The sequence below is a fragment of the Coenobita brevimanus genome, chromosome 65 (genome assembly GCF_032717465.1).
Source record: "Coenobita brevimanus isolate Jiangsu-jjx chromosome 65, ASM3271746v2, whole genome shotgun sequence".
Classification (NCBI taxonomy): domain Eukaryota; kingdom Metazoa; phylum Arthropoda; class Malacostraca; order Decapoda; family Coenobitidae; genus Coenobita; species Coenobita brevimanus.
In genome coordinates, this window is record NC_137018.1 from 33,086,250 (window position 1) to 33,105,305 (window position 19,056).

Here is a 19,056-nt window from a genome sequence, read left to right on the forward strand (position 1 = left end):
TGCAGGCACTCCTGCTGCTCTCATGCCTCTTATTAGTGTGTGTGATGATGACCCCTCCACCTGAGAAGAGGAAGAGATTGGTATTGACTCTGGAGAAGAAATGGGAGATATTGGAGAAAGTAGATGCGGGGTGGTCTTCTTCCTGCATCCTCCGCGAGTTCAACCTGGCCCGATCTACTTTGTTCGATATCAAGAGATCCCGAGACAAACTCAAGCAGTACACAGCTGACTTCTCGTCGAGAAGCAAACACAACGTTGAGAGGAAGGTGATGTTTACTCCCAAGTTTGCTGAAATCGACCGCTCCACGTTCATTTGGTATCGACAGCAACGTGCTGCTGGTGTGATGGTACGTGGTACGGAGCTGAAGGCTGCTGCTGAGAAGTCCGCCAGGCTTCATGACTCCCTAGACTTCAAGGCATCCGAGGGTTGGCTCTTCGCATTCAAGTTACGACATGACCTTACCAACCGTAAAGCTCATGGCGAAGCTTTGGACGCTAACGAGGATGGAGTTGACGAGTTTCGGCACAAGGTGAAGGGCTTGATCGACAGGGAGGGCCTCACTCTTGGTCAAGTCTACAATGCTGAAGAAACTGGTTTATTCTATCGCTCTCTGCCAATGAACATTCTAGCCGAGGATACGGAGAAGCGTGTACCTGGCCGCAAGCTCTCCAAGCAACGGATATCTGCTTTGTGTTGTGCCAATGCTAATGGCATGCACCGGCTTAAGCCCATTATTGTTGGCCGTGCAAAGCAACCTCGGTGTCTTCGTGGGGTGATGGATGTCCTTCCTGTTGTCTGGTACCATTCTTTGAAGGCATGGTTTACAGCCCAGATCTTCAAAGACTGGTTCCACCGCCACTACGTCAAGGAGGTCATACATTACCAGACGAAGACACTGGGAATCCCTCGCGACCAGGTAAAGGCCCTCCTTCTCCTCGACAATGCACCTGTCCACCTGTGTGACAAGGACTTGGTGGCTGAGAATGGCCGGATTAGGTGCATGTTTCTGCCACCTAATACGAATGCTCTCATCCAACCAATGGACCAAGGAGTGATCGTGGCAACAAAGCGCCTATACCGCCGGAAGTTCCTGGACGAGGTGATGGTTGTTCTCGAGGACGAGGACGAGCGCAGGGAGGGACGGTACACCTTCGCTGCTACAACATCAAGTCTGCAATCTACAACTGGTCCAGTGCATGGAAGGAAGTCCCTGTCAAGACTCTAGAAAATGGTTGGTCTCGTCTGCTTCTCGGAACGGATGTGGAGTACGGTTCTCTAGGTTTTGATGTGGATGATTTCCATGCACGTCTGCATACGCATGGCGACGATGTTGATGTGGATGATGTGCGTGAGTGGTTGGATGATGACGAGGGCGATCCTGGGTATCAGACATTGTCTGATATCGAGATCGCATCTTCAGTTGCAGGTGTCAGTACCCAGCTTGAAGATTCCGACGAGGACAGCAACGATGATGCGGACTTCTCTCAGCATGACACTACTCCAGCCATCAACAAGCTGAGCACACTCCGGGAACACCTAGAGTTCGTTCTCGATTACCTGGAACACCCGGACTGCGACAGGGAGATGGGGCCCTTGGGACTTGTGGAGGAAGTGCGTGCTTTCAGGCAGCGCATCATCAACCATCTGAATCGTCGGTCCTTGCGTCAATCAACGATTGACAGTTTTTTCAGGCCCGTGACCCCCGCTGTGTCCAGCCCTGGCTCCACTCCGTTGCCTCCCCAAGACAGGCCTTCATGCTCCGAGCCACAGCCCAGCACATCAGCCACGGTGGAGTCACCACTCGACGTGAGTTTGCGTCTGTCTTCAGAGTCGTCTGCAGTGGGTACGCCATCACCACGACCCAGAGACGCACCCCTAGGTCACCTGCCAGTGCTACTCTCGGACTCTGACAGTGATTAAACACCAAGAACTTCTCCACTAGACCACACGGGAATTTACAGTGTTGTGCAGTGAAAAAAACAGTGTGTCGTTTTAAGGATTTGCAGTTGTGAGTGAGAGTACAATTTTGGAACAAAATTTAACGTAAATAGACTTGTTTGTTTTTGCTTTAGAAAATGGTTAGAAGAGTGGGAAAAGTTAAAGTGCAGAGTGCAACACTTAGTAAATTACAATGGAGCATAAGTTAGACAAGAGTGCGCACTGTGAAGAGAACGGACTTCTGAGTGCGATTGACGAAGTTCAGTGCAAGACTTCAGGAACAGTGTACTGTAAGTGCTTCAAGAAATCCTTCTTACTGTCAGAGTCCGAGAGGAGGCGGTTATTCATCGAGATGGCCATGGACTTGCTGTAAGTAGGCAGAATGTTTCATACTGTACTTTTTTCCATACTATACCTACCTCAAACACCTCTTTTCACTTTTTAATGTCCTTTATTGGTGTGAATAGGGTGTTAGGAGCTATGCATGTGCAGTGGGAAGGTGTTTTTCTGAGTTAGGCTAGGTTAGGGTCCATAAGTACCAGTCCAGGAGCCAGGCACTTGTAAGTACCCAGAATGTTGAATATTGTATGAACCTACCTCAAAACCCTCATTTTATGCTTCTTTTGCATTTATTTCAGTCTTTTATGTGCCGTATTGGTGTGCTTTGGGTCTTAAATAGGTGCTATGCTTGTCCAGAGGGAGTTGTATAGACGTTTCTCTGAGTTAGGGTCCATAAGTACAAGTCCATAAGCTGGTGCCCAATATCCGGACAGGACCACTATCCGGATCTGCCTATGGTTCTATTACGTCAGATATTGGAGGGATTACTGTATATATATATATATATATATATATATATATATATATATATATATATATATATATATATATATATATATATATATATGTATATATATATATATATATATATATATATATATATATATTTATATATTTATATATTCAGGTAAGCCCTTAATTCACACAAGGGTTACGTTCTCAAACCCTTCGCGTATGTGGTAAATTCGCATATATGTTCTGCCCATTTGTGCACATAATTACGCATGTGTATTAAGTATATTACATCTGAATAATACTGTTTATGTACTACATACACCTTATAGACTATCATAAAGTATGAAAAATAACAAATATGTAAGAAACTTAACACTGAAAGCTGACAAGCACAGGCATAGGTGAAGACACTTCAGCAGTCTGGTGCCCTAGCCCTCACTGCCTCCTTTATGCTACATTCTGCCTGCGAACAGTTGACTCATTCACCCCAAACATATGGTTCCGAGACAGTTCACATGCGTAGGTGGAAACACTTTAGCACAGTCTGGTGCACTAGCCCTCACTGCCTTCCGTATGCTACGTTCTGCTTTCTTTATTGTATGAACAATTGACTCACCCCAAACATACGGTTCCAAGACAATTCACCGTCAAGTCAATTCACCGTCAAAACATGGACAATTACCCGTCATTCTATAAATATACTTATTATTGATTAATTAATACTTTAATAACTTTCAGAGGGATTTTATAACTCATATAAGTAAAAAACTAGTGTATTGTACTTGCTAAATAAACTGGTATGTAAATAAATGACGGAGAATCGTCCTGACGGCGAATTGTCGCCGACATTCCTTCCCTAAGTTTGTCCAACACTTTAACTTTCTCTGTCAGCGACATCACTTTACGAGTCCATTTTGGTGTGTTACCACATGCATCACTAGCACTACGCTTAGGCCTAATGTAGGCAAACAAGGCAAGCAATCACTGGAAGGCAGAAAAATAAGCCACAAATAACGATTCGTGAGTCACGCATGGTTCGACCGTCGGATTCAAACTGACTGTGTGGTGCGTGGTAGACTGACCTCACACACACACACACACATACATGTATGCACACGGGCAGCAGGTAGGCATTTTTATATTTTATTTATTTCTTTCATATATTAAAATTATTTATTTGAATACTATATTTTTTTTTTAATTATTGTACGAAAAATTTGTGGATAACCGAAATCATGTGAAGAAAGTTCGCGTGAATTAAGGGCTTACCTGTACAGACATATTTTCCCCTCCTTCCCCAAACGTTCCCCCAACACATGATACAAATTTTCCACGAACACTCGTGGCACATATCGCAAATATTTTAGATAAGTATCATAAATTTCAACAATTGTTTTAGAAAGGTACAGTACCTGTCCACTGACGTCCGTGGTTGCCCGGCGTTCCAAGTTACAGTACCTGTCCACTGACGTCCCTCGTTCCGTGGCATCGTTACCTCTCCCAGCACACCTGCCGCTAAAGTACTGCTCACCTACACCACGCACCTAAACGAACGCTCGCGGCACAGTTCACGTATATTTTACATAAAGTATAATTTATCACTAAATGTCAGACCATGGTACGGTACCTGTTCAATGACGTTCCTCGTTCCTTGGCATCGTTACCTTTCACAGCACACCTGCCACTAAAGTATCGCTCACCTACGCTACGCACCTAAACAAACACTCGCGGCACAGTTCACGTATATTTTACATAAAGTTTAATTTATCACTAAATGTCAGACCGTGGTACAGTACCTGTTCAATGACGTCCCTCGTTCCTTGGCATCGTTACCTTTCACAGCACAACTGCCGTTAAAGTATCGCTCACCTACGCTACTTACCTAAACAAACACTCGCGGCACAGTTCATGTATATTTTACATAAAGTATAATTTATCACTAAATGTCAGACCAAGGTACGGTACCTGTTCAATGACATCCGTCGTTCCTAGGCGCCCCCATTCCTGAGGACCCCTGCTGCTCAGGTATTGCTAACCTACGCTACGCACCATAATTTATGCTGTCACAAGGATACGTGGCACGTTTCACTTACACTTCACACAATATCATACACAAATACATGACTACCACAATTATTCCCTTCCTTACTACAGTTCAGTTTGACTGTGATGCAGCATCCTTCGCCGGGAGAGTACGATGCAACTCTATTGTATTGGCACACACCACACTCCTTCACGAACACCCGCAGCATGTTTGACGTATATTTCACACAATTCCATACGCATTTTCACTGTCAGAATCACAATAATTCCATCCCTAAACACCTCTAATTCTCCCTTCCCGACTATAAAAACTGTACGTGATGCCTGCCCCATTCCACACTATGGTTTATGGCGTCCATAACACTAACTAGTTCCATAATTTCACCAAGCCAGCCACAATATCTTTCACACAAAATACAGTTTAGGCATTGGCTTCATTATATACATATTTGTAATCATGCAATAGGACCTTGGGGGGGGTGAGAAGCGAAACCCTGCAACAGTGAACACGCATATCGCCTCTAAGCCTAACGAATGATAACGGCCACAATTCCTTTTCATGACATATATCAATATTCCATCGACAATATCACATACAGATATGCTCACAAATATTGGATTATCACACTGAGTCCATAGGGGCTTCGGCTCGGGCAGGAGGGGGAGAATTAGTAGGAGTTTAAAGGGACAGGACACGCAACGCAACCTCACCGCCTGGCTGCTTGGAAGAGACTGAGGTTTATCGCTACATGCTGGGCCCTGTGAGGTAGTTCAGTGTTGCCAATGCCTTATCATGGGAAAGCACTGCGCTCGCTACAACGCATCAAAATTTGACAGAAATCGTCCAGAAACTTTATTTTTGGCAAATTTTTTTGTGCTTAGGAACGCGATTTGCATGACTGATCATCTTTAGATCAATCCACATGGAATGCGAATCGCGTGACTGTGCATGAGAGGGTTTATATGTACAACTTCATACAATACAGTCATTACTCATTTTACGATGGGGTTACGTCAGGTCATACCTTATCGTATACCAGATTTTATTGTAAATCTGGAGATTGAAACCCATTATAAAAGAGAGGTTATGTCATCTTTGCTTCCCAAAGTCACCTAATCAAGACTGAACCATAAATGAAAATCCACCTTCATTCCTTCCTGTGTTGGTCCAAGTTGTCCTCCCCCGAGGTTGGGGGACAGCCTGTGCTTACAGGCACTAGTGGTCAGCCTCTGAGTCAGACAGGAACAGTTTAGGGGGAGGGGAATCCGGCCCATACCTGCACCAGCCTTAGGACTGGGACCCATACCTGCACCAACCTTAGGACTGGGACCCATACCTGCACCAACCTTAGCACTGGGACCCATACCTGCACCAACCATAGCACTGGGCCTACACTGGCACTGACCCTACCACTGGGCACACAAATCCACAGCACTGTAGTACGATGTTTGGCTGAGAGGGGGGCATACATGAACAAGTTGAAAAGACAGGGCTTTGAAGGGGTGGCGGGATCTGAACCATAACAGTGTGCTGCACGTTGGGGCCGCCATCTCACCTGAGACAAGCGACAGTCACCTTGCGTGTGCCTGAATCTTTCTGATGGCAAAATCATTATAGTGGGAAATTTATTGTAAATCGAATTTTGGGGTGGAACTTTTCTATTATCGTTGTAGCGAATTATCGTAAACTGAATCATCGTAAAACAAGTAATGACTATTGTGTTTTCATGTACAACTTCATAAACCATTGAATTCTTTATGTAAAACTTTATGCAGTTAATTTTGGTTATGTTTGAGCACTTAGGACCGAACGACTCCCCTTATACACTATAGTGAACTGAGTTCGGTAATCCCTCAAATACTGAACCCCTCAGATATAGCAACCCACTCCTTCCCCCAATTAGTTTTTTATAGTGAGGGTTTCTGCACTCATAATTTTAAAACGTGAATGTAAGTAATGTTATGGTCTTCGAGAGAAATGAAGTCACTGAATGTACAGTGAGGTTGGATGAGGAGGAAGTGGAAAATGTGAGTGCACTTAAGTACTTGGGTAGTGTGATGAGTAAGGATGGAAGTTTAGAGGGTGAAGTGCTTGAAAGGGTACAGCAAGGCAGAAAGGTTGCTGGTTCTTTGAAAGCAGTGATAAGAAACCGGGAAGTGAGTGTGGAAGTAAAAAAGTTGCTGCACGACAGTATTGTGATACCAACTCTAACGTATGGAAGTGAAACTTGGACCTTGTTGGAGGGACAGAAGTCAAGAGTGAGAGCAGTGGAAATGAGTTATTTGAAAGGAGCAAGTGGAGTCACATGGAGAGACAGACAAACAAATGAAGAAGTGAGGGAGCATTGTGGTGTGGATGTGGATGTGATAGAAAGTGTTAGGAGAAATACATTGAGGTGGTTTGGCCATATGGAGAGGATGGAGAGCGAGAGACTAACAAGGAGTGTGTATGTGAGTGAGGTGGAGGGAGGGGGAGGCCAAGGATGAGGTGGAAGGATGGATTGGAGACGTATATGAGAGAGGGGTGTGTGAGCTTGGGGAAGGACAGTGAAATGACGGGGGACAGGGCAACATGGGGGCAGTTTGTTTTTGGCCACCCCTTATGGGATGAAGGTGTCTGGCAATAGATAGATAGATAATTTTAAAAGCACAGGAGTTGTGTTGCAACTGATGTTAGTTCAGTCAGCTTTTGTTTACAACCAAGCCTGCCACTTAAGGTCACAGACTTCCTGTCATTAGTTTAAGGAGTAGAAGTTCCTTACCGATTCACTTCCTCATCTCCATGATTGTTTTCTTTATTATTCTAATAAGTTTAATATTTGTAAATGATTCTTAACGGATGATTGTGTTTTTCCTGTTCATTTTATCGATGTTCATCCCGATTCATTGTGTTTGTTTATCAGATGTAATGGAAGACTTAAGAGGTTAAGGTGGGACTGGAGGGTTGGTATTGTGATGAGGAGAGGTAGATTGAGATGGTTTGGGCATGTGGAGAGGATGGGGATGACAGTTGGGTGCAGAGAGTCAGAAGTGTTAACGTTGACGGTAGGGATGCGAGAGGCAGACCAAAAAAGATGTGGGACGAGGCCATAGAGTGTGACCTCAGGGTTAAGGGACTGAATAGGGAGACTGCCAGAGATCAAGCAGCATGGAGAGCCACCATTAGGTGACCAAGGCTGATGCATGCAAGTGTCTTGGAGCCTTTTTAAGCAAATGAAACAAAATGGCAGACTTTCTAAAACCTACACAAATCTTCAGAAATGTGTTATTACAAGCCTAACCATACATATTCATATTCTAGCCTTAACTAACTTAAATTGTCTAACCTAACCCAACCAAAAATAAAACCTAATAATGGTAAAACAGAAATAATTATTATTTAGGGAAATAGAGGGGATGGTGAATGCTAATAGTGTCCTGACCATGAAGATTGGTGAGTCACAAGTTTTTCCAGTCTATCTATCTATTTCCAGATGCCTCAATCCCATACGGGGTGGCCACAAACAAATTGCCTCCACATTGCCCTGTCCCCCGCCATTTCACTGCCCTGCTCCCAACTCACACCCCCCTCATATACCTCTCCATTCCATCCCTCCATCTCATCCTCGGCCTCCCCCTCCCTCTCCCCCCCTCCACCTCACTCACATACACACTCCTCGTCGGTCTCTAACCCTCCATCCTCTCCACATGGCCAAACCACCACAGTGTATTCCTCCTAATGCTTCCTATCACATCCACATCCACACCACAATGCTCCTGTATATCCTCATTTGTCAGCCTGTCTCTCCATGTGACTCTACAGGCTCCTCTTAAATAACTAATTTCCACTGCTTTCACTCGTGACTTGTGTCCTTCCAACAACATCCAAGCTTCACTTCCATACATTAGAGATGGTCTCACAATAGTGTCATGTAGTAACTTTTTCACTTCCATGCTCACATCCCTGTTTCTTATCACTGCTTTCAAGGAACCAGCAACCTTTCTTCCATGCTGTACCCTTTCAAGCACTTCACCCTCCAAACTTCCATCCTTACTCATCACACTACCCAAGTACTTAAACGTACTCACATTTTCCATTTCCTCACCATCCAACCTCACTGTACATTCACTGACTTCACCTCTCTCAAAGACCATCACTTTACTCTTCCCTACATTCACCTTTAGATTCTGTTTCTTACACACTCTCCCAAACTCATCCACCAAGCCTTGCAGCTCCCCTTTGTCTTCACTTAACAACACAGTATCATCTGCAAACAACAGTACAGGGAGTTTCCAAACACTACCCTCTCTCACTAGTGCTACTCCAACATCCACTGCCCTACCTTGTATCTCTTTTATTACCCCATCCATGTACAGATTGAGCAACCATGGAGACATGACAGATCTCTGTTTCAACCCAACCTTCAAAGAGAAAAATTCACTCTGTTCACAATCCACATGCACTGCAGCCTTAGCACCCTCATACGTACTTTTCATGGCATTCAACAACTTCCCATCTACTCCATATATTCTTAATACTTTCCACAATCCTTGTCTATCCACCCTGTCATATACTTTCTCCAAATCCATGAAGGCCACATACAACTTCTTTTCCTTCTCTAGAAACTTTTCCACAAAAGATCTAAGAATGAATATCTGATCTACACAATCTCTTCCCTTCCTAAAACATCCCTGTTCTTCATCAAATAATTCCTCTGTTATTTCCCTAACTCTGGCAATAAGTATCCTACCATACACTTTTCCTACTACACTAAGAAGACAAATGCCCCTGTGATTTCCACACACTTCTTTTTCCCTTTTCCTTTGTACAAGGGAATAATTATACCTGACATCCAATCCTCTGGGACTCTACCTTCCTCCCATGCCAAGCTGCACATCTTCCACATCCATTCTACTACTATCTCTCCCTCATGCTTCAGCATTTCACCACACACTTCATCAATTCCAGTCTGCACTGTTCAAAATCTTGGTGTACATTTCAGTTCAAAAATGAATTATAAAGAATATATTAATCACGTTGTCAGGAGCTGTAACCTGCACTTCAGAAACATGTTTCCTGTTAATCAGTTTCTACATAGACAGAGCCTCTTAACATTGATCCATACAATGGTTTTGTCTTGTGTTGATTATTGAAAGCCATTATGGATTGGTCTTCCAAATAAACCACATAAGAAGGTCTAGTCTGTGTTGAACAGGGCAGCAAGGCTTATCCTTGGCCTTCTCCCAAGAACCCCAACTACCTTTTCTCTAATTGGGTTACATTGCTTGCCATTGAAGGCTAGAATCGAATTTAAAGTGTCTCATTACTTTCAGGGTTCTTCAGTTCAGTGAACCAGAATAATTGCTGAATTGTTGAAACCTTTGCTGGCTTGCCCAGGTGTGCTGTTGTAAAGTGAAGGTGATCCCTTGCACATTTGTAAGGGTAGAGCTGTTCACCAGTCATCTTTCTCTTATCAGTCTTTTTCCTATACTGCCCCCAGCTTATATAATAATTTGCTATTACCTGTGTGGCAATTGCCATCTGTTGAATCTTTTAGGAGCAGCTCAAAGCCTTTCTCATTTTGGTGGAGCTGTGATCTGGGGGGAGATGTTGTGATGGACAGTGTAGAGTTTAAATTGCTGCTACTTCTGCAGACTAAGCTTGTATATGAATGATATCATAGTTATTTTTTCTTAAATTGTATAAGTGTTGGAATTGTGTTGAGTGCAAGTGAATTCCATGCTGGAAAAGATGAGGATTTGAAGAAACAAAAGCCCACATTTATTTTATTTATTTATTTATTTTTATTTATCTTTTTTTAATAGCACAGAAAAAAAAAAAAAAAAAGGAAATGTGATGAGTTATAACAAGAACTTAATGTACTACATGTACTATTTTCCGTCGACTTAACCTATTGTATCATTAACAGACGTGTAAGCTACGGAAACTCAACACACCTGAACATCTCAGTGGCAGTACAAGAGGAGGACTACAAAGCGGTCATCTATGCAGCTCTTGACCGTTCTGACCGCAACTACTATGCTTGTGATGCTGGCTGCCTCGACCACCCTGTTGAACTCAAGTTAGTATAACGTGATTTCTGTTACCTGATGAAGGTCCTTAATCCCACTCTGCACAGTTGATAGACAAGTGTAGTCTGAGTGGGTCAGTTTGATTAGTAACCAAGGAGACTCATTCATACCTCATAATGAGGCTCAACAAATTTCTTGCAATTACAACTAAGTATTCTTATTGTGGGAAAGACCACCATCAGGTGAAAACAGACTGATTGTATATAGTGAATCTTTTTAACGTAAGGAGAAAGATCATAGTGTTTTAGTGGCCTAAACTGCTGGCCAGGATGAATGTCATTTATCATATATTCATCAGTTTTCATCTCTGTGAGCCTGATTTTTTTTTTTTTTTTTTTTAAATCAGGGTTAAGGGTGATCACTTGTATTTAAAACTTTAATTTAGCCTGGGGCCTGTACACCTTATATGGGTATTATGACAGACAACTGAGTAATATAGTAAGTGAATGAGAGAAATGCTGAAGCATGGGGGAGAGATAGTAGTAGAATGGATGTGGAAGATGTGAAGATTGGCCTGGGAGGAAGGTAGAGTCCCAGAGGACTCTACCTTGTACAAAGGAAAAGGGGAAAAAGAAGTGTGTGGTAATCATAGGGGCATTTGTCTTCTTAGTATAATAGGAAAAGTGTATGGTAGGGTACTTATTGACAGTTAGGGAAAGAACAGAGGAACTAGTTGGAGAAGAACAGGGAGGCTTTAGGAAGGGAAGAGGTTGTGTAGATCAGATATTCATTCTTAGATCTTTAGTGGAAAAGTTCACTGCAAATATGTCCATAACAAGATGAGGAATGAAACAGACAAACAAGAAGAGATGAAGGAAATTCCCGAAAAGTGAGCAGCAGTGAGGAGGAGATGGAAGATTCTCCCCTCGCCACCTCCCCTGACTCGCCCGGCACCGTCCCCTCCACCTCCACTGCCCTACCTGACTCACAATCTACCTCCCCTTCCACCTCCACAGCCCCACGTGACTCACCTGCTCCACCTGGCATACTTGCAACTGCCAACATAATGACTGTTGCTGCATTCTGGAAGAAATATATCATTCAACAGGCCATAAATTTCTTTGTTAATGCCTGGAATAATACAACATTGGCAACCACTAAACATGCCTGGTCGGCACTCCAGCCAAAACTGAAGTCTGCTGAGACAGAGAGAGAGTTCATTTCGTTTTTAAAGGCTCCAACATGCTTGCATGCGTCGGCCTTGGTCACCTAATGGTGGCCCTCCATGCTGCACGATCCATTGCAGCCTCCCTGTTCAGTCCCTTAACCCTGAGGTCACACTTAATGACCTCGTCCCATGTCTTTCTCGGTTTACCCCATACAACCCCACCCCCAATATTAACACTTCTCACCTTCCTCACCCAGTTATCATCCCCCATCCTCTCCACATGTCCAGATCATCTCAATCTACCTCTCCTCATCACAACACCGATACACTCCAGTCCCATCCTACCTCTCAACTCTTCCATCGTAAACCCAGCCCCCCCAGACCTTGCATGCAGGGACGCATTACACATCCACCTAATCATTGTCATTTCTGTACGTCTGAACCGGCGAATATCCTCCTCCTTTACTGTTCAGGTCTCACTACCATACAGTATTACACTTCTAACATGCTGCATACAAAGACCCCTTAGCATGCAGGGAGAGCCCTCTCAGTGTCAGAAGAGGCAAGAGCTCCCTGAACTTCTTCCAACCACTTTTCACCCTAGCCACAGAGCTAGCTCCAGCCCCATCTCCAGCACACAACATGTCTCCCAAATAACAAAACTCTTCCACACACTCAAAAGATTCACCAAGTTCAATCCTTTCACACCTGACAATCTCCACCTGCTCTCCCCGACACGCCATACACATAAAATCAGCATTATCTCGCAGTCTACCTCTGATACCACTACATCTCTTGCGCACCCATTTATCACAAACACCGCACAAGATGGAATTACTTCTCACGCCCTTGTGGCAAAATGGACATGGCCACTCTCCCTCGTCTTTGACAGTACTGCCACCAACACTGGTTATCATCACTTTTGTTTTATCTGCAATTACCCCTAAGCCCTTTTGCCCCATACCATCTCTCCACTTCCTAAACCATTCCTCCACCTCCCTTTCGTTCTCTGCAATCAACACCAAATCATCAGCATACAACATCTCCCATGGGAGTCCATTTCTAAAGTCACGTGAAAGGGCTTCAAGTACCATGATAAACAACATGGTACTCAAAACTAACCCCTAATGCACACAAACATTCACGGAAAACTCATAACTCAAATCTCCATTCACTCTTACCTGGGTGCGACCACCCACATACATAGCCTTAAGCACCCTAACCAGCCATTCCTCCAAGCCAAGCTTTCTCATTGCCCACTTCACCACCTCTCTAGGGACTCTGTCAAAGGCCTTTTCCAAATCAACAAAAATAAAATACAGATCCCTTTTCTTCCCAATATATTTTTCTGAAGCTGTCGAACAATTAATGTGGCGTCAGTGGTCCCCCTACCTGGAATAAACCCAAACTGCATCTCATCAGTATTTACTCTTTCTCTAATCATACCTTCTAAAACTCTCTCCATTACCTTCATTATCTGATCTAAAAGCTTTATACCTCTATAATTTCCTCTTTCCAGGGCATCACCCTTCCCTTTATACACATTTACAATTACACTCTTTAGCCAATCATCTGGAACAACACACTCATAAATAATCATATTTATCAGGTCAGCCTATGTCCCTGGAGGCCTTCAACATTTTGGCAGTCAACCCAGACACACCTGCTGTCTTCCCCACCTGCATCCTGCCTATTGCCTCACTCACAGTAGCAGCATCAGTCAAAGGCCAAGGGCTAAACACTGGATCTGCTGGCTCCAAACCTTCCCTGTCCCAGTCAAACTCCTCATTCAACAACCAGTTATAATGCTCTCTCCATGCATCTTTAATATCCTCACTGTTCATCACTACCCTTCCTTCATCATTCTTCACACACTGCTCACCTATTATATCCCGATTATCCCACTTCATCTGATGTGCCACCTTAAATATCATATTTTTCCCTTCCCCATGATTTAGATTATCAAGTACAAGTCTCTGTGACTCAGACTTTGCCCTGTATACCTCTCTTCTAGCCCTGTGCTTGACAGCCAAGTATTCCTCCTTGCTACCACCCATCTTTCATTCCCGGAAAAGCCTTCTTTTCTCCTTAAGTGCAGCTTACTTTATGTCTTGGTGGTCCTCTTGTCCAACCGCATGTTACATCAGTAACTCTCAAGAGATTGTTCTTGAGGGCTCTGTACTGTTCATTAACAGTACAGAACCATCAGAATTAATGACTAATGATTGGACTTGTAAATGATTTCAAGAAAATACCAGAAACAGTGTCACAATCGAGTGAATGCCTGCCATCAGTCACTCACCTCTCTCACAAAGCTAGCCAGCCGAGGAAGAACAACAGAGAAGGGTTGAGTAGGTGATGACATTGATGACATTGGGGACTTTCCTGAAGATTCTGACTTTATGAGGTTTGATGAAGTGTTGATGGAAGTGGGTGACCCTGGCGTGAGAGTCAGGAGTGGGGACGAGGCCAATGAGGAATCAGGGCATACGCTGCAGTAGCGTCCATGCGCAAGCCTCAAACAATCATCATACCAAACACCTCACAACTCCTTTAGGTGAGGTTTATATTACTCATGATGATTTAATAACTACCGTATTTCGCGGCATGTAAGACGCATTTTTTTGTCACAAAGTTACCTTAAAATACCCCCATGCATCCTGCACGCTAGACTAAGGCAGGTTAGTTTGGCTTCATTGAGAAGAAACTCTTATAAAGATGATGATCTCACTGCTTAGCAACCACAGGTATTTTCTACAGTATGCAGACTTCATTTTAATTTAAAAAATAATATACACTAGTGTGTATATGCAGCAGATTTAAGAAACACACGAGATCAGAAACACATAAAACTTTCGCGGGTTTGTTTACAGCTCAACTGGCTAACATCGTGAAGATATTTAGCGGTTTAGCAATTTAACAGTTTAGCATCCGCACTATTCCAGCAAGCTAACGTACATGATCACTGGTGAACTGTCTGCTAACCTTCTGAAAGGCAATCATGACCACTTTGCTTGCCATCCATTCACTAACTAGCAAAGCAATCATACTGGAGAGATGCTGGCTAGTGAAACTGCCAAGTCATCAAAACAGACTTTCGTCACGTATGGAAATTCAGTAACCCTAATTAGGTCAGTTACTTTTGTGACATTTTGTGAGTGTATATATGCAGCAGATATTAAAACATGCAAGTTCAAGAACACAAAGCGTTCACGGTTTGTTTTCAGCTCAACTGGCCAATACCGTCAAGGGGTTTAGCGGTTTAGCAACTTAGCAGTTTAGTGTCTAGTGTACACCCTACTCTAGCAAGCTAACGTGCTCACTGGTGAACTGTCTGCTAACTTTCTGAAAGGCAATCATGACCACTTTGCTTGCCATCCATTCACTAACTAGCAAAGCAATCATACTGGAGAGATGCTGGCTAGTGAAACTGCCAAGTCATCAAAACAGACTTTCGTCACATATGGAAATTCAGTAGCCCTAATTAGGTCAGTTACTTTTGTGACATTTTGTGAGTGTATATATGCAGCAGATATTAAAACATGCAAGTTCAAGAACACAAAGCATTCACGGGATTGTTTTCAGCTCAACTGGCCAATACCGTCAAGGGGTTTAGCGGTTTAGCAACTTAGCAGTTTAGTGTCTAGCGTACACCCTACTCTAGCAAGCTAACGTGCTCACTGGTGAACTGTCTGCTAACCTTCTGAAAGGCAATCATAACCACTTTGCTTGCCATCCACTTACTAACTAGCAAAGCAGTCATACTGGAGAGATGCTGGCAAGCGAACCTGACAAGTCATCAGAATTTATTTTTGTCGCATATGGAAATTCAATCACCCTCATATGGTTGGCTTCTCTTAGTGACATTTTGTTTCATGCCTAACAAGAGTATCATAGAAGTGAACAGTCTTATTATACCAATAGCGAAAAACAGGAAAAACAGTTGTAACGTTAAACAGTACTGCCTGAAGTTACAGCTTCACTTTTTCAGCCAAGTGAAGTACTTTAGCAATGTCTATGGAACTCAGGGCACATCCAATTACAGTATTTTATGAAAATAGGATAAAATTCACTGAGTAGCATAACTGATGCAATATCTGAAATAGCAGTGCCTGACAGGCATTCATATCAGCATCCGCCATTTCTGCTGTATTCATAGCAGACGATGCGATCAGAATGATTGACAACGTTCATTCTCTGCATCTCTGCTGCCTAAGCAAAGCTCTCATGATCGGCAATGGGGATCATTTAGGCCGTAACGTCCAAATTTGTTAGGTTAGGTTAGGTTAGGTTGTAAAATCGTTTGCCATTTTGGACGTTACGGCCGAAACGACCAGAATCCTAAGGTGTAGGTGAGAGTTTGGTGTGGGTGTAGTTAAGGAAGTAGAAGTGGGAAGAGTCAGGCTAGGGAACTGATAATCCGCATATTATAATCCCTTCAGCCCAGCAATGTATTTTATAGGGTAGTTTATTCATGCTCGCCATATGATTTTATTCAGTTCAGGAAACATGTACTGAGGAGGTTAATGTGGGCTGTATCAAATGCCCCAAGTCTGAATATCACCTGTGCTCAGTTAAAACGATTGCCAAGTTAAAGTCGTATGAAGTGTGGTATAAGCAATTCAGTGGATGGTACTGAGGACCATTTACTGTATGAGAGTGACAGTGAAACAGTGATGATGACCGTGGTGATGACTTCCAGTGATGCTTCAGGACTTGGGGGAAGTAGTGATGAATTCTCAGGACTTGAAGACGAGTGAAATTTTCACCATGTCAGTATTATGAAGTGAATATAGGTTTTAGGTGATCATGACAGATGCAACCATGGAAAATTTAGGATCAATGGTGCTGTACACCTTTAGTCTTGCACTGACGATGTTTGGATGAATAAATTGTTTGAGATGTTTCATGTCCTTAAGTGATGATATTTATATTGAGCAACCAAATACATTTTGATGTTTTTGGCATATAATAAAGCCACTGGGTACTCCAAAACGGACTGATGTAAATGTTTCAGAGGCGAGCGAATGTTGCATGTGGTGTGTACATGTGTGCGTGTGTGTGTGTGTACCATAGCGACTAGGAGGCAGCAGTGTTAAGACCAAAAATGGATGTTTTCACAGTACTCGAATGTTTTGAGATGGATGTCTGTTTTTAGCAAATTCTGGTAAGAGAAATATGCATTTTTAATTGTTGATGCTGCAAGGAAAACAGCTGACAGTTAGGGAGTGAAACTGGGAGAAGAGGGTAGAGACAGTTGTCTAGCGCTTGGGATGCAGCAGTGTTGCTAAGAGATAGTTTCACCATTCTCGACATGTTTTGAGATGAATGTCAAACTGTGATCAGTGAAGAACGTATTTTTAACTGTTGATGCTGCAAGGGAAACATCGCTGACAGTGAGGAAGTGATACTGAGAGGAAGGGGTAGAGACTGCTGTCTAGCGACTGGGAGGCAGCAGTGTTACTAAGGTGTAACAATGGATGTTTTCACCATAGTCAGTATGTTTTGAAATGAATGTTTATAGTAAATTATGATCAGTGAAGCATGCATTTTTAATTGTTGATGCTGCAAGGCAAACATAGCTGACAGTGAAGGAGTGATACTGAGAGAAGAGAGTAAAAACAGCTGTCTATCCTGTTCCCAAGCAGCGTTTCTATATTGAACTTTGGTTGTAAAACATTGTAATTTGTGTATTTACAAGTGCTACCTTTTTATATTATTTGTGGAGGTAATTACAGGTTAGTTAGAGTGCATGATTAATGATGGTAGTAGTCTGATATTGTGCTAGAGTCAAGGCAATGTGAGGAAATTCCATAACAGGTGTGGAATATGACGGGGTTCTTTTAGGATAAATGAACTGATGTGAACATTCATTGTATTTTATGTTTTCGTCAGTGAATGAAAGAATAGAGTTTATTGACTTCATTTGTGGTTTTAAATTCATAAAATATTAAAAACAGTGTTTATATCAGTTTACTGATACATATTTATCAACAAAGTTGAGATGGCCTCGTGGTTTGAAGTCACGTTTTGTTAAGACAGGGTTTTGTTTTCTCTTTTCCTGTATCTTTCTTTGTACATAAAAGAAGAAACTAAAGGATGATGAGCAGTACTGAATAGATTCTGAAAGGTGAGTGTGTATCTAAGTGATAGTGGCTCATATCAGTCACGTTTTTTCAAGAAGGGGCATTGTTTTCTTTTCCTGTACCATTCTTTGTATATAAAAAAAAGAAACCAAAGGCTGATGATCAGTAATGATTAGATTCTGAAAGGTGAGTGTGTATCTGTGTGGTAATGGCTCTTATCAAGAGACCTTACTGCAGTCTTGGTTGGGGCAAATTTTTTTTTCACAGAACTGCCCTGCCAGAATTAGGGTGCGTCTTTCACAATGCTGCGTCTTACATGCCGCGAAATACGGTACTCTTATTATTTAAGCTAAAAAAAAGGTAGTGATAGGAGGGCTTCAAGTGGGAAAAGTGGATAAAAGTCCTGGAGTGGCGGGATCAATAAACCCCTTATACATGTGTTTTTGTCACACAAATAACGTTTTCGCTAATAACGGCATTTTTCTAGCACCAATTAGACATTATTGGCGAGATCCTACTGTATGTATATATATATTTATATATATACAGGTAACTCGCACGGAACACGAGGGTTTCGTTCCTACCGTGCCGTGTTAGGTGCGAAATCGCGTATATTTAAACTATTCCGTATTTTGCTCCCTAGACCCCCCAAATGCGTTGTTTTGCTGTTATCTGTCACTAGAAAGCACTTTAAGTGGTTAGAAGGTTTATTTAATGTTATAACTCACAAATACAGTATTCCTGAGCAAAACTTCAACACACAAATACTGTACGTAAACACAAGGAAACATTCCGACGCCGATCATAGGTAATAAATTAGGTTAACTGGTACCAGTGCTTTAACTTACAAGTACATACCAGAACAGTACATATTTAACTTAGAAATGCAGTACTGTGATATCGAATGATTTCAGTACATAATCTGTTAGGAATGGCTGGAAAAAAAAAATGTTATGAATACATTTTCACCTTTTTGATATATGTTTATGGTAGTTTCGAGTTATTTTTTACGT

At 42.6% G+C, this 19,056-nt stretch overlaps 1 protein-coding gene across 1 annotated transcript in view; it reads left to right on the forward strand.

The window, feature by feature from the left end:
• Positions 1 to 19,056, forward strand: part of LOC145405103 (uncharacterized protein KIAA2013 homolog) — a 458,993-nt gene that overhangs the window by 266,481 nt on the left and 173,456 nt on the right. The window contains exon 12 of the mRNA XM_080276618.1: positions 10,687 to 10,839. Coding sequence (XP_080132744.1) covers positions 10,687 to 10,839 — 153 coding nt within the window. The remainder of the gene's footprint in view (positions 1 to 10,686; positions 10,840 to 19,056) is intronic.